Genomic DNA, 15,381 nt, shown 5'->3' on the forward strand with positions numbered 1-15,381 from the left:
TAAAAATAGGGTTTAAACATTTAAATGTCAACCTACTGAAGTTGAATAAAACAATTTAAGTTTATAAAGCTCTAGCACAAAGAAATGCCTGACTTGTTTTTTTCTTTTTTTCAAACAAAGGAATTTCTCAGATCGCATCCCACTAAACACCATCTACTTTTGTCAAAATACAGGTTCTTCAAGAGTAGCTTAAAATATTAAAAAGATGTACTCTCAGCTGGGTGTGGTGGCTCATGCCTGTAATCCTAGCACTTTGGGAGGCTGAGCGGGGTGGATCATGAGGTTAGGAGTTCAAGAGCAGCCTGGCCAATATGGTGAAACCCCGTCTCTACTAAAAATAGAAAAATTAGCCAGGTGTGGTGGCACACGCCTGTAGTCCCAGCTACTCGGGAGGCTGAGTTAGAAGAATCGCTTGAACTCAGGAGGTGGAGGTTGCAATAAGCCAAAATCTCACCACTGCACTCCAACCTGGGCAACAAAGTGAGACTCCATCTCAAAAAAAAAATGTACTCTCATTATAAGTTGCCTAATAAACACACAGGATATGGTTTCTCTTCAGATTTCTACCAAAGAAAGAAAATTATTTATATGTGTGACAAAGAAATCCAAAGTGAGCAAGTTTTCTCTATAAAATTTTCATGGAACTCCTGATGTATCTAGAGGAAACAGGCAAAAGCACAAAGAAAAATACATGTTAATAAATTTTCTTCTCAGGTTTTGCTTTGTTTTCCTTTAAGAGAGGGAGTCTTCTTCATGGATTATTTTCCCCCAAGTAGAAGACATTCTTTAAATAAACTTAAACAAAATGTATGGCCAATAAATGAAGGGTTCAAAGATTTTTATGAAGTGGGCTGAAAACAAATGATCCTTGGCATATATATGAAGACATCAGACAACTCTGACCATATAAAAAAGTAAAGCAACAAATCTACAATAGGTACAAATTATATACATTTATTTTTAATAATTTTAAATAACACTCTTGTATAAATTCTTTCATATATTCAAATCATACACAAATTTAGAAATGCATGATGAAGCCTAGTACAGCATATGTATCAGACACGTTTTTAAAATTTGTGTTAGGATTTTAGTGACATAAATACAAGTTTAATGTTTCAGAAACATTCCCTAACTGCTCAGGCTCTAATTTAATGGATTATAGAGTGCTTGTGCCTAGAATTAAAACTTGACTTTAAATCATTTAGCTTTTGGACTGACTTAGATCTGAAGCCCTGGGCTCACTTTCTAGGGCTGCTGCTGCAGTTATTGCATATGCAAAAGTAACAAGAAAGATTCCCAAATTGCCTTTGAACAAACATCATTCAACCACTGACATTTTAACGATCCATAACCTTTAGTCCGTTTGCTATTATTTGACTTCTTCAGATGTATCAGTGTATACTTCCTGCCTTTCCCCTTGGCATAGGCACTCGCTCAGGGTTAAACAGAAAAATGCACTAACCTTCCCTTACTCCTCCGCACACACCAAATTCATTTTAGCTCCCAAACTCCTTCCTATCAAGAAGACTGTAACAGACCAAAGGTTCTTTGTGGATGAAGCCAGAAATGCTTTACTTGCTATAATAGGTTACACAGGGCTACTTTTTACTTCTCTGAACTTTTTGTTAGAGAGCTTGCCTTGAGATGTGGAAATTCAACTCCTATCCACATAGCCCAAAATATAGGAACCAGGATGTTCATTATAAGTGGTGTAATATTCACCAAGTGCCCTAAAAGTATAGGACCAAGGTGAATGATCTAATAACCCCGTTCCAATCAAAGCTGTCAGGAGGAAGTATTGTTGCTTTAGTTCTCTGCTTCCAAAACAGCACTTAACGGGCTAAATATCCTGATGGCACTCAGCTGACCATTGCTTTAATGAGTATTGCTTTAATGGTCAATTTACCTGGGAATATTGGCACTAGAGAATAGCAATATAATTTGAGGCATCTACAAATCTTGTCTAAAAAAACTCTCTCCTCTCTTCCCATGTTTCCTCTGTTCTCTACTCTTAAAATCTAGGTATCACTGGGAAGAGTAATGCACTAGGCCCACAGGACCTTAGTATTAATATAAATGAGCTTTAGTTTTCAAATGTCATTTTTTTCTCTATAACTGGAGAAATTCTGTTAATAAAAGAACCCTGGGGGGATAGAGCATAGAGGGAGTGAAAGAGGAGTAAGGGAGGACAAGGACATACTTAACACTACACCTGGGGCACCTAACCATCAGAAATGCATAAGCGCTTACTAAAATAAATTAAAGAAGATAAAAGTATCACTTAAAAGCAGTATCTGTCATTTCCAAATAAGATTCACATGAGTGTTATCTTATTTAAAAATAAACACATTTTCAATCCTTACACAAACACTCTCCCAATGTTAGGCCTTCTAAAGGACTGATGGCATCCTGCTGCTGGATGCCACAATTTAAGGGGCTCATGCCTTTAGAAGAAAGAACACTGTGCAGTGCATTCCATACTAGTTTCCTAGACTGATTTCAGCGGTAGATCACTTTGCAATTGATTTACATTTTAAAGCAAATTATTTCCAGAAGCAAAAAGCTGGTGACATTAGAGGATATTATTTAAAACAAATTTTAAGACTTTTTTTTTTCCATTGGGAAAAATTACAACCATGACCTAGGAGCCATTAACAAGTATAAGGTAAACTTTCTTTGTAATTCAATTTTTCAATACCTTTTAAGGTCTGTTTCAAGGAATTTCTACATGGTCAAAATCCTCTTAGACTCCAATAAACCTCCTTTCTCTATTGGTTTAACTTCTGTTTAATAAATGTTCTCTTCTTGCTACCTTTAATCCTGACCTTTTTTTTTTTTTTTTTTTTTGCGGGGGGCAGGGGCAGTGTATCTGGGAGAAAGTCGGGTATGCCATTTTGCACAATTTCTTAGAATTGTGCAGTGCAGAGTCTGTACTCACATATGCAGCAACTGCTGGGGAAAGCAAGTTTTCCCTCCCTGCTTGGAGAGATGAGTTCACTTTAATGAAGCACAAACTGTCAGTTTTGTTTTCTAATCACTAATACCAGCTTCAGATAGTCATCTTCCCGTGTTCTTTTCACTAAGTGCTTCATAGCTGTATGGACCTGGATTGCTCCTTACATTTACAAAAAATTAAAAACATCCACAAGTAGAACTCTTCCTCCCAGCTTTCTTGTGTCCATGGCTAGGCAATTTCTGCATATAGTTGCAAAAACATGTGCTTTAGTGTTAGGAGTCCTGATTCCAAGCCTAATCATGACACACATTACATAGCCTTGAACAAGACGTTTAGCTCCTTTGTGCCTCAGTCTTTTTGACTATAAAATGGAGACAGCAATTACTTCCTCAGGGAGCTATGGTGAGGAAGAGAGAACACACATATGGAAAAGTGCTTTGCAAACTACAAAGGGCTATAGAAATACTAAATAATTTTCGCATAATGTAACCTCTACTCTTGTGAGCAATGGCCAAATACGCAAAGCACCCTCGGGTTACCAGAAGTAGATTATTTGCATGTCTATCCTCCAGAACATCATCTCCAAACCCTGAGAACAACTTAGGGGTCTCCTATAAAGGGATGACCAAGTTCTAGGTTTTTCTCTAGGGAAGTTAGGCAAAGGGGTCAGCTTGGAATTCCTAGGCCTAATCTAATAAGAACCCTTCATTTTTTTTCTAACCACTTCACAGTTCACTGTTCCTCCTAATACGTTATATTTGCCATCTGACCACCTTTCCCACCCAGCTTGCTTAACCCAAAATGTCAATATCATAAACGAGAGCAACAGTAGTTGGCCTCTAGGAAAAGACTGCATCAAAAGCAAGAACTAACTATACACACCCATCTCCAGAGCTACCCTCTAACCAGACAGGAAGACAATGGGAAAACTATAGCACTGCAGGGAGACAGCACATACCTCATGGCAAATGAGGGACAGGCTGTGTTCACATGTAGGAGACTTTTTATTTGGAGTGAGGGTGGGATTATAAATATTTCACAGGCATGAAAAACTACAGATCCCAAGTAATATGATGGCTTTTCTCTTGGAACTAAAATATTTCTATCCTTTGGAAGACTATCTTTTACATTCAGGAAAAACATGTTTTAATGAGGATATGTTTTATATTAATCTATGTAAAATATATAGGGTGGCTAGTATCTAATTAGATGAGTGTTTTTGGAGAATGTATCCTATATCCCAGCTTAATGACTATTGACTTTAAAATCTATTGCTTGAATCATAGTAAGTCAAAGAGCATATAACTCTACTTTTAGACTGAGAAAAGAAAGAAGGAAACATTTGACCTCTTATAAATTTCAGCAACGTCCTCAAGAGGGACTAAAAATGACTGATGCTCACCAGAGTCCCAGCTCTAGCAATATTGCCATCTATTTTACAGTATTTTAAGCAATCCCCATATTTTCTTTTTACAACACCATTAACTGCTGTACAAATAAATTCCAGATGATAAAATATGACATGATTTTTTTTACAAATAGATACAAATACAACATTGACCAGATATGCTACATTAACTATGTACAACTTATTTTTCTAGAGGCAGGAATATTCCTTATTTTCAGACAATTTATCATTTACACTGAGACCCTGAGGAGGACCATCAGCCTCCTGCTCCCCAGTGCTGCCTTCCTCCATTAGAAGCTCATCCTGTGCTTTTATCTCACCACTGAGCAAGAATCCTGGGAGGAAATACCAAGCCCTTCAGAAGATTTTGGGACTTTTCTACCCCTATTCTAGAAACAATCAAGATTATTGTGATAACAGTCTAGAAACCAGCTTTTCCTCAATGATGTCCTTTTGTATAGCAAAATGAATATCATCCCTGTTTTTTAAAGAAAAATGTTTCAGGAATGGAGATGAAGTCTTCCAGCAGTCCTTTCCCCCTTCACATCCATCATCTTGTTACCACTGGCTTGGTGAACACTTCCCCAGGAGTCTATCTGGAGGTCAAAGTGGATTTGGGCTGCACTGTGGTGTTCAGCCTTTCCATACTCCCATGTGGTTTCGTACAAAAATATACTTTACTTCAAGTCCTAATGACAGTGAACGTTTCAGATCTTCATGGAAAAACTAAGAGCAATAGACAGGCTAAGCACATTACAAATTTGTACCTGAAAATTTCAGATGTACTATTTGCCTTTGCTTTCTCAGCAAACTCTAGCCAGCCTTTGTCTGGCCCACGGGCTGACGCTGTCTTAGTAAGCACTGTGGTTTAACAATTCAGGAGAACAGTTCTAGCTCCTTAGGCTTTGTAGTTATGTATGGGAGTCGTCAGGGTCAGCTGCCCATTGGGAGCCACTTCATTGACATCATCTTCCAACAATCCCGACACATCTGCATTGGGAATGCTGTCATGGTAGCTGCTGAAACTGATATTGTCTTCTTTCAGCTCGATGGTCCAAAAGGGGGCATTGAGTTTCCGGTTTTGGTACTCACGGTACATATACACAGCCCCCACAAATCCCATTAGCAGCACCACAACAATGATGATGACTGTCAAAATGATGATGTTAAATTGGGTCCATGATACATCAGCTAAAGCTGAAGTGCTGTTTTCAGAAGTGCTTACTGAAAGGACAGTCTGCAGGGTTGTAGGGGTAAAAGTACTATTTATGACAGGGATGGGCACTGATGTGGTCAAAGAGGCATTGGAAACCAAAATGGTAGAACCTTCGGGTGTTGGAACAATAACTTCTGAAAATAAAAACAGAGAATGAAATGTAAAAGACAAAATTATCTAGTTTTGAAAAACAGTAAAAGAAATACACATGGGAGTGAACGTTGATGTAGGATGTTGACATGATATTTTCTTTAAGGTAATGCAAGTTAAAAATAATTTTTAAAGAAATATAGTGATAAGGGTAAGAATCAGGGTCCAGAAAGCTAGATTATTACATCTATGGCTCTTTTCCAATATGTATAATATCTACATTAAAATCTTTGGGCCGTGCGCGGTGGCTCATGCCTACAATCCCAGGACTTTGGAAGGCTGAGGCAGGTGGATCAGGAGGTCAGGAATTCAAGACCAGCCTGGCCAAGATGGTGAAATCCCACCTCTACTAACAATACAAAAATTAGCCAGGTGCGGTGGCAGACACTTGTAATTCCAGCTACTCAGGAGGCTGAGGTAGAGAATTGCTTGAGCTAGGGAGGCAGAGGTTGCAGTGATCTGAGATTGCGCCACTGCACTCAAGCCTGGGTGATAGAGCAAGCCTCCATCTCAAAAAAAAAAAAGAAATCTTTGGGAAAATACCAGTGTTGGAGTTTTTCATTCTTATTCTTAGATAAAATGACAACAAATTCCTGCAAAGGCAATAAATGTGTCACTACTGAGTTCTAAATCACATAGTTAAAAGTGACAGGGATATATGGCAATCATTGGAACAAAAATAAGTCTAACAAGTCTGATGGTATATCATAAAGGTAAAATGATTATCTGCAAAGGAGGTGTAGGGAAAATTGTACCTCTAGTTATGTCTGAAAAACAAATTTTAAATGTCCAAGGCTGATGTCAGCCAGGAGAGAAAAAACAGCTTTCCTTAACTCCATGTGTAGGAGTTCTTCCTTTGTGTAGATTACAGCTACTTTATAATTAAGGTACTATACTTTGTATTTCTAATGGCAGCATAGTTTGGTGGAAGAACTAAAGGCTTTGGAATCAAATAGAAATGTGTGGCTATAGATAAGTCAATTTTTTTAAAGCTCAGTTTCCTTATCTGCAAAATGTGAATAATAACACCAACTTTGCAGAGTTCTTGGGAAGGATTAAATGAAATAATGTGCCATACAGCATTATCACATTTAATGCTTACAGTGCTTCACATATAGTAGGTACTCAATAAAATTACTACTATTATTATTATAATTCTTCACCATGGAAAGCCATATCAATTTATTCTAAAAACAGGCAAAGTTTATACATATTACCTAATAACTAATAAGAAGAATCATCAGTCCTGTCAGCTAAGTATGAACAAAATGTGCCTCCAACATAGGTAAGAAAATTGAGTAGTGGGATCTCTAGCTAGTCATAGGGTTCATTCAATCTGAATCTTTCTGCTTTGATCACAACAGTATAAAGATATCAAGAAAATGGCAGAAAGATGACACTTGCCACAGACCAACTGTTCATCAGCCTAGTGTTCAACATGTTAGAATAGCAAAGAGTAGAAAGAGTGGTTTGTAGAACAGGATGGTCCAATCTCTCTGTGATTTGATAAACCCTCATTATCCCTAACTCATCCTGAATTTATAATCATGAATTTTAAAAATTAATCTTACTGAGATTCCTGTAAGAAAATATTTTGCCATGTGAATAACTTTTGCTTTTAAAAATCAAAAGGAGTATTATTATTTCCTCCATTGTACATGGGGAAACTTAGGCCCAAAGTTAGGATAGATGCTAGAATGAACTCCAGTTTCTCAGCTGGAACTTCTTACCAGATTATATGTCCCTACTTCAAAAGACCTTTGGTGATCACTGGAAGTGAAGAGAATAAAGGAAGCAAAGAATAAAAGAAATGATAGGATTCTTAAATTATTAACATAAAAATAAAAATAGATGAAGAGAAAATGTGAGAACATTTTGTCTCACTGTCGCAATGACTTTGTCTTGGTCCTCAACTTTCTGGAGTTGACTGTGGAGTGTCAGAAGAGCAGCAGGAGTGGAAGGAAACCTCTTTAGGCAAATATCTATCAAAATCTATTTCCAGAAACTCCTCTGGTAGGGTTGGAATGTTTTACAAAGCCTTCCATTTTTCACTGCTGAAATTTTCACTGCTAGGTTTAGATATTAAATTTACAACCACTTAGGTGAAGTTTTACCTTTCTTGATGCAATTTCCCTCGAGGTCTTGAACATAACCTTCTAGGCAGTTCTCACACCAAAACCCAGTGGTGTTATGGAGGCAGTTGATGCACTCACCACTCTCGGGCTTGCAAATCTTTGGAGTTTTAACTGGGTCCACGTGGCCATGACATTGGCACTTTCTACAGATGCTGTCAAAATTGTAATAGCCATTTTCACATGTATTGCAGTTCGGGCCTATGTAACCATCGTTACACTGGTCACATTCAGGTTCCGATTCATTCGATTCTAAAAGAGAGAATGCCAGAATAGTTTAGTATAGTCTGAAACTACAATTAAAAATGCAAAACGACTGCTAGTCCTTAAAAAGATTTAAAATCCCAGCACTCTGGAGGCAAAGGTGGAAGGACTGCTGGAGCCTAGGAGTTTGAGACCAGACTGGGCAACGCAGTGAAACCCTGTCTCTAATTTTTTAAAAAAAGTTTTATAAATATTCCCTTCTGTCTCCTCTCTAGAGACATATGGAATCAAACTAATAATCTATACTCTATTTACTAATTTTCCAGCTTATTGTAGGAATGATGGGGCCATCCAGAGAACCTATTTAGGTAGAGAACAAAATAAATATGCTTACATAAGGAGTCTGAATGATTATGATGGGTTGGCACTCTCATAATTGTGTTATTACCACCTTTTTATAGATGACAGATTGGATAAAATACTGTTTTAACAAAAACTTCCTCTATCCCTCCCATACTAAAAGGTTGGCACTCCACAGACTTCTATTCTTGGTTTCTTTCTCTTCTCTGCTCATTTTCCATGGGTGGCTTCACCCACTGACATCATCAACAATTCCAACATGTGTATCTAGTCTACATCTCTGTCCTAATTTCCAAACTATATACTAACTTCCTGTACACCTGGAGCCACAAACATGTCAAACTTAACATGCACAACACTGTCCTCTGTATCTTCCCTTCCTGAGTCCTGTCTTCCTCAAATGTTCCCTATATCTTGAATGGTATCAACAACTACCCACTTGCCTAAGCCAAAACACTGAGAATCATTTCTCAATCCCCCTCCTCCCTATGTCCCTTCTAAGCAGTTATCAATTCATATCAATTGCACGTGAGTAAAGTCTTGCCGATCCATGGATGTCTCCATTTCCCCGGGAGTGATCTTAGATTAAGCGTTCATCATTTCTCACCTAGATTATTGTAGCTACCTCCTCATGATCTTTTTATCACAATGCACCCCTACATTCATTTTGAACTTTAAAGTAAATATGAACATGTTACTTCTCTAGAGAAATCTCTTCAGTGGTTCCCCAATTCCTTCAGGATTAAGTGAAAATATAACAGAGTTTTTAGTACCTTTCATAATCTGATCTCTGCCTACTTCTCTCAACTTTTCTCTCTTCACTTCACATTTCACCACCCCCTAAGGTTCAGGGACATTAAATGGCTTAAGAGTACTCCCAAATACTGCCTGCTTTCTTCTCTCTGAGATTTGGTACATACTACTTTCTCTGCATGGGACATCCTCTTGTCTCTCTATTCCTGGTTCACTTAGCAAATTCAATCTGTAAGAATTAACTCATGTGTCACTTCTCAGAAGCACAGAAGTTTTCCTTGATTCCCTCAGTTTGGGATAGGGTTAGTCTATGCTTACCTGTAACACATGCCATTCGAAATTGTAATTACCTAATTATTTGTGTGTTTCTCCCACTAAACTATGAGCTACTTGACATTTTTCTGTCCTAATCGCCAATGTTTAGCACAGTGCCTAAAACATAGCATGTGGTTCAGTATATATCTATTAACTGAATAATTTCACCTTAGGCAGTGGGAACATAACAACTCATACCTATCTGCTGCTTTTTTTATTCTTCATAGGATTTCAATTCTGGGTTCTTAATTATATTTAATAATTTTTAATAATCATCAAGTCATGTTTTTATTTTTCTTTTTTTTTTTTCTTTTTTTTTTTGAGATGGAGTTTCGCTCTCGTTACCCAGGCTGGAGTGCAATGGCGCGATCTAGGCTCACCGCAACCTCCGCCTCCTGGGTTCAGGCAATTCTCCTGCCTCAGCCTCCCGAGTAGCTGGGATTACAGGCACGTGCCACCATGCCCAGCTGATTTTTTGTATTTTTAGTAGAGACGGGGTTTCACCATGTTGACCAGGATGGTCTCAATCTCTTGACCTTGTGATCCACCCGCCTCGGCCTCCCAAAGTGCTGGGATTACAGGCGTGAGCCACCGCACCCGGCCAAGTCATGTTTTTAATCTGCTAGATAGATTAGCTCTTTTCTTAGTATTTACTATTATAATTACACTAACAGGATCACTCTGTTATCTAAACACATACTAATGTTATTATAGCAGGAATACTTTACAGTGGTCATGGAACTTGTGGCAATGAATCATATTTCTGATGTTCTTTATGAAAAATGAATTCCTTTCATCTTTCACTTTTACTTTTTAAAATGGCTTTGAGATATAATTTACATACCATAATATTCAACCATTAAAAGTATACAATTCAATGGTTTTCGTATATTCCCAGAGTGTGCAATTGATAAATAATTCTGACTTACCACTTACAATCCAAGTTGGTAGTGTGATCTCAAGTAAGTTACTAAACTCTGGGCCCCAGCTTTCCGTATTTCAAATAAAGGAATTAAACCAGAAATACTTAGGTTACTTTTGGCAATGAAAGGTGGCAGCTGAATGATTCGTAACCCATGCAAACAATAACATGCTGGAAAAAAATGCTTCATAAAAAGGCATATATTCCTTGTTCTCAATGAAGTTATAGCTTACAATAGTACCATATTTTACAATATTTTTGTACTTCAACAACTATAGCAACAATAACTAATCTAAAAAAGTCCTGATGAAATAGATTGAAGGACTGAAATTAAGGTTTCAGTCCTTAAGGTCAGACCAACTGAACCTCAAACACGACATTCTATGTTCCTGCCTCATGTTTCACTCCTTCTGCCATATACTTTGTTTCTGCCATTCCTAAGAAGTTTCTTGATCAAATCAGCTGTTTTAAGATTTCTGTACCATTGTTCATATTGATCTTTTTATCTGAAATGTCCTTCCTTCTCTTGTCTACCGCTAAATGCAGACTCCCATCACAAGACTCAGCTTTTATGTCACATCCTCTCTGAAGCCATTGCTGATATTCCCCTACACCAGGTAAAGTAACTATTCCCTCTTGGTGGATCCACTATATATAAATACATAATATTGCACTGCAGTACGAGAGCTTGAGGGAGAGGATAATTTCCTACTGGGAGGTATAGAAAAGTCTTTATGAAGCAGGTAATATTTGAACTGGGCCTTGCTGAAAAGGTAACCATCAAGAAAGCAAAAAATTAAATCACAGAATACAAAAAATATTTATAAATCACGTATCTGTTAAGGGACTTGTATTAGAATATATAAAGAATTATTTCAACTCAATGATAACAAGATAAAGAATCCAATTTTTAAATGGTCAAAGGATCTGAACAGACATTTCTCTAAATATACAAATGACCAATAAGCACAAAACCAGCCACCAGGAACATGCAACTTAAAACCACAGTGGAATACCACTTCATATCTACTAGGATGGTTATAATTATAAAAAGGCAGATAGTAAGTATTGGTGAAGCTGTGGAAAATTTGAAACCTCCATACAGGATTGGTGAGAATGAGAATGTAAAATGGTGTATTCATTTTAGAAAACAGTCTGACAGTTCTTCCAAAGGATAAACATAGTTACTACATGGCCCAGGAATTCCACTACTAGGTATGTACTGAAAATAAATGAAAATATATGAACACCCGAACACACATATACAAATGTTCATAGCAAAATTATTTGTAATAGCTAACAAGTAGAAACAACACAAATGTCTATCAATTGATAAACAGATAAATGAAACATGGCATAATACAATATTATTTAGTAATAAAAAGGAATGAAGTATTGAGACATGTTGTAACATAAATTAACTGAAAATACTATGCTAAGTGAAAAAAGCCAGATACAAAAGTCCATATATTGTATGACTTCCTTTATATGAAATGTTCAGAATAGGCAAATCCATAGGGCAGAAAAAGTAGATTAATGGTTGCCTAAGGCCAGAGGAAAAGGGAGTGATTGCTGACAGTTACAGGATTGTTTTTTAGGTTCTTTTTGTTGAACTAGGTGATGAAAATTTCTAAAATTGATTGTGATCATGGTTGCACAACTTTGAGACTATGTACTAGAAAACACTGAATTTCGCATCTTAAATAAATTGTATGAAATGTGAATTATAGCTCTGTTGTTGTTGTTGTTTTGAGACAGAGTCTCGCGCTGTCACCCAGGCTGGATTGCAGTGGCACGATCTCGGCTCACTGTAACCTCCACCTCCTGGGTTCAAGCGATTCTACTGCCTCAGCTTCCCGAGTACAGTAGCTGGAATTACAGGCACATGCTACCACACCTGACTAATTTTTGTATTTTTAGTAGAGACGGGGTTTTAGCATGTTGGTCAGGTTGGTCTCAAACTCCTGACCTCATGATCCACCTGCCTTGGCCTCCCGAAGCACGGGGATTACAGACATGAGCCACTGCGCACGGCCAAAGCTGTTATTTAAACAGGCAGGGAGAAAGGAAGGAAGGGAGGAAAGAATTCAAACCTGCACCACCCAGCTAAGCTGCTTCCAAAATCCTAGTAGAAAATATGTGACATAATGAAGGCTTATTGTTTTAAGCCACTAAATTTTAGGGTCACAGGTTATGTAGCAATAGATAACTAATAAATACATCAGGATTAAAAGAGTCAACTATATTTGTAAGACTGCCATATATACGCAATTAGTCAACATTATCTGGTATTGGTCTAGGAAGAACTAATTAGTGAATGTTACCTTGAAACAGGTGAGCAAAAGTTGCTCAGTCTTGAAGTTCCCGTATTAACTCATTATGCTGCTTTTTAGACACTTTAAGTCTCATTTATATATATATATATATATATATATATATATAAATGTATATAAATATAAATGTACATATATACATATACATATATATACATACACACACATACATACATATACATATTAGATTATAAAGTCCTAGAAAGGAAAACTTTTGCTGTTTCTATAATTCCCTTTCACCTATAGCATCCAGAACTTTATTCATCAATGCAATTTATACCTATTGATAACTGATTCACTGATTTTTTTTTCCTCTGACATGAAGAGTTAGAGAAAAGCCTTACTTATTGAGCAACTGCCTGTAGATGTCACTGCTGAACAAGGGCAGCGAAGACATTCTTTAGTGGCATCAGGACTCTGATAAAATCCTTCTTTACATTCTTCACAGTGATTTCCTTTGCTATTTTCCTGGCAGTTTAAACAAGCACCTAAAAGAAGAAAATTATTTTTTAAAGTTAAAGATGTACCTTGAAAGCCCAGTAACTTTCAAAAATCATGCCTGCAACAAAAAGATTATAAGAAAAAGAAAAATTGGGATTGGATAGAGTTGATTTCTACCCCACCTGATTTCTATACTGGCCATGTCTATGAATTGTGTCCCCTACTAGATTGTAAACTCCTTAGGGAAAGGTGGGATACAGGATTAGTGGCTCAATAAACACTTGTTGGTTGATCTGACTACATACCAAAAGTAGGCCAACTATGTGCCAAGAAAAAAATTAAAACAATCCAAATGCATATTAATAGAAGAATAGATAAATTGTGGCATTTTCGTAAGTAAACTAATCATATATGCATGAACATGCATAAATCTTTTTTGTTTTAGAGACGGGGCCTCCCAAGTAGCTGGGACTATAGGAGCATGCCATTATACCCAGTTAATTTAAAAATTCTTTCTAGAGACGGGATTTCACTGTGTTGCCCAGGCTGATCTTGAACTCCTAGTCTTGAGTGATTCTCCTGTGTTGGCCTCCCAAAGTTTTGGCATAAGCCATTAGATTAGCCACCCAGCCTAAATCTTAAAAAGAACTTTGGTTGACGGCCAGGCAAGGTGACTCATGCCTATAATTCCAACACTTTGGGAGGCCGAGGCAGGCAGATCACGAGGTCAGGAGTTCAAGACCGGCCTGACCAAAATGGTGAAAGCCCGTCTCTACTAAAAATAGAAAAATTAGCCAGGCAAGATGGTGCACACATGTAATTCCAGCTACACAGGAAGCTGAAGAAGGAGAATTGCTTGAATCTGGGAGGCAGAGGTTGCAGTGAACCAAGATTGCGCCACCATACTCCAGCCTGGATGACAGAGTGAGAAAAGCAAATTGGAGAATAACACATACAGAAAGAGAATGCTTATTAAATATTAAAAACCACATTGAGTACACTAACTAAATGGTTACAGAATACACTAACCAGATGGATATAAACATGAGGTTAAAAAAAGTGATTCTCCTGCCTCAGCCTCCCGAGTAGCTAGGATTACAGATATACGTCAGCACGCCCAGCTAATTTTTGTATTTTAGTAGAGACAGCGTTTCACTATGTTGGCTAGGCTGGTCTTGAACTCCTGACCTCAAGTGATCTGCTTGACTAGGCCTCCCAAAGTATAAATCTCAATTCTCAACTGACTACAGCAAAATTCCCCCATGAAAGATATCCTCAAAATTTGTTATATGAATACTTAACATTAAATTAAATCAAACTTGTATATAAATATCAACACTTTAAATCATGTAATTTTTAAGGCCTGATAGTGTTAATGATATTTTTCACATATATAACAAAGTAGTATATATTCATGCTGTGGTAGACACTTTAGGTACTGGCTTCTTTCCAGATCTTTTTATATCGTGATCTCTCTTTAGCTATGTATCTTTCCGACAATAAAAACAGCTGAAAAATACATACTAGAAAACTGGAGTTTTGCTCTAAAAATAAAACAATTTTAATTTTCACTTTTTTTCTTTTGATCTGTGTCTTCTTGCATAAAACAATTTTAAAAGTTAAATTGTTCCTCAGGTTGGACATGTCAAAATGTGCATAATGTGTGAAATATGTCTACTTGCTCCCCCCTATTAAAAATGTACAATACAAAAAGTGCTAAGCTTTAATATAAAAATACTGGAAAAAAAAGCTAAAGGTTCTGTAATAAATTTTGGATGTTTGGGGTAAGATGCAGTCCAATAATAAGTCCTTTGTGCATAACTGATGTAACAAGAAAAGGCCACGTTGCTACTCTTTAAAAAATATATATGTATGTATGTGTGTGTGTGTGTGTGTGTGTGTATACATATATATATCTTACATGACAAACAATGCTATCTCAAAAGTAAAAATGAAAGCAAGTATAAAATTTAGCCCAGGACAGCGGCTCACATCTGTAATCCCAGCACTTTGGAAGGTCAAGGCAGGTGAATCACTTGAGCCCCAGAGTTTCAGACCAGCCGGGGCAACAGGGCAAAACCTTGTCTCTATGAAAAATACAAAAATTAGCTGGGTGTGGTGATGCATACCTATAGTCCCAGCTACTTGGGAGGCTGAGGTGGGAGGATCACTTGAGTCTGGGAGGTTG

At 37.2% G+C, this 15,381-nt stretch overlaps 1 protein-coding gene across 2 annotated transcripts in view; it reads right to left on the reverse strand.

Moving 5' to 3' along the window:
• Positions 1-936: 936 nt before the first annotated feature.
• Positions 937-15,381, reverse strand: part of MEGF9 (multiple EGF like domains 9) — a 109,028-nt gene continuing 94,583 nt past the window's right edge. Inside the window, exons 4-6 of one of the 2 annotated variants that reach the window (XM_032251444.1) lie at positions 13,097-13,240; positions 7,848-8,117; positions 937-5,717 (exon numbers count right to left, since the gene is read on the reverse strand). In XM_032251444.1, the coding sequence (XP_032107335.1) occupies positions 5,266-5,717; positions 7,848-8,117; positions 13,097-13,240 (866 nt within the window). In that variant the 3' untranslated portion in view covers positions 937-5,265. The remainder of the gene's footprint in view (positions 5,718-7,847; positions 8,118-13,096; positions 13,241-15,381) is intronic. The other variant, XM_032251445.1, reaches the window with a different exon arrangement.

Source organism: Sapajus apella, unplaced genomic scaffold (genome assembly GCF_009761245.1).
Source record: "Sapajus apella isolate SASKATOON/1434 unplaced genomic scaffold, GSC_monkey_1.0 scaffold76, whole genome shotgun sequence".
Taxonomy (NCBI): domain Eukaryota; kingdom Metazoa; phylum Chordata; class Mammalia; order Primates; family Cebidae; genus Sapajus; species Sapajus apella.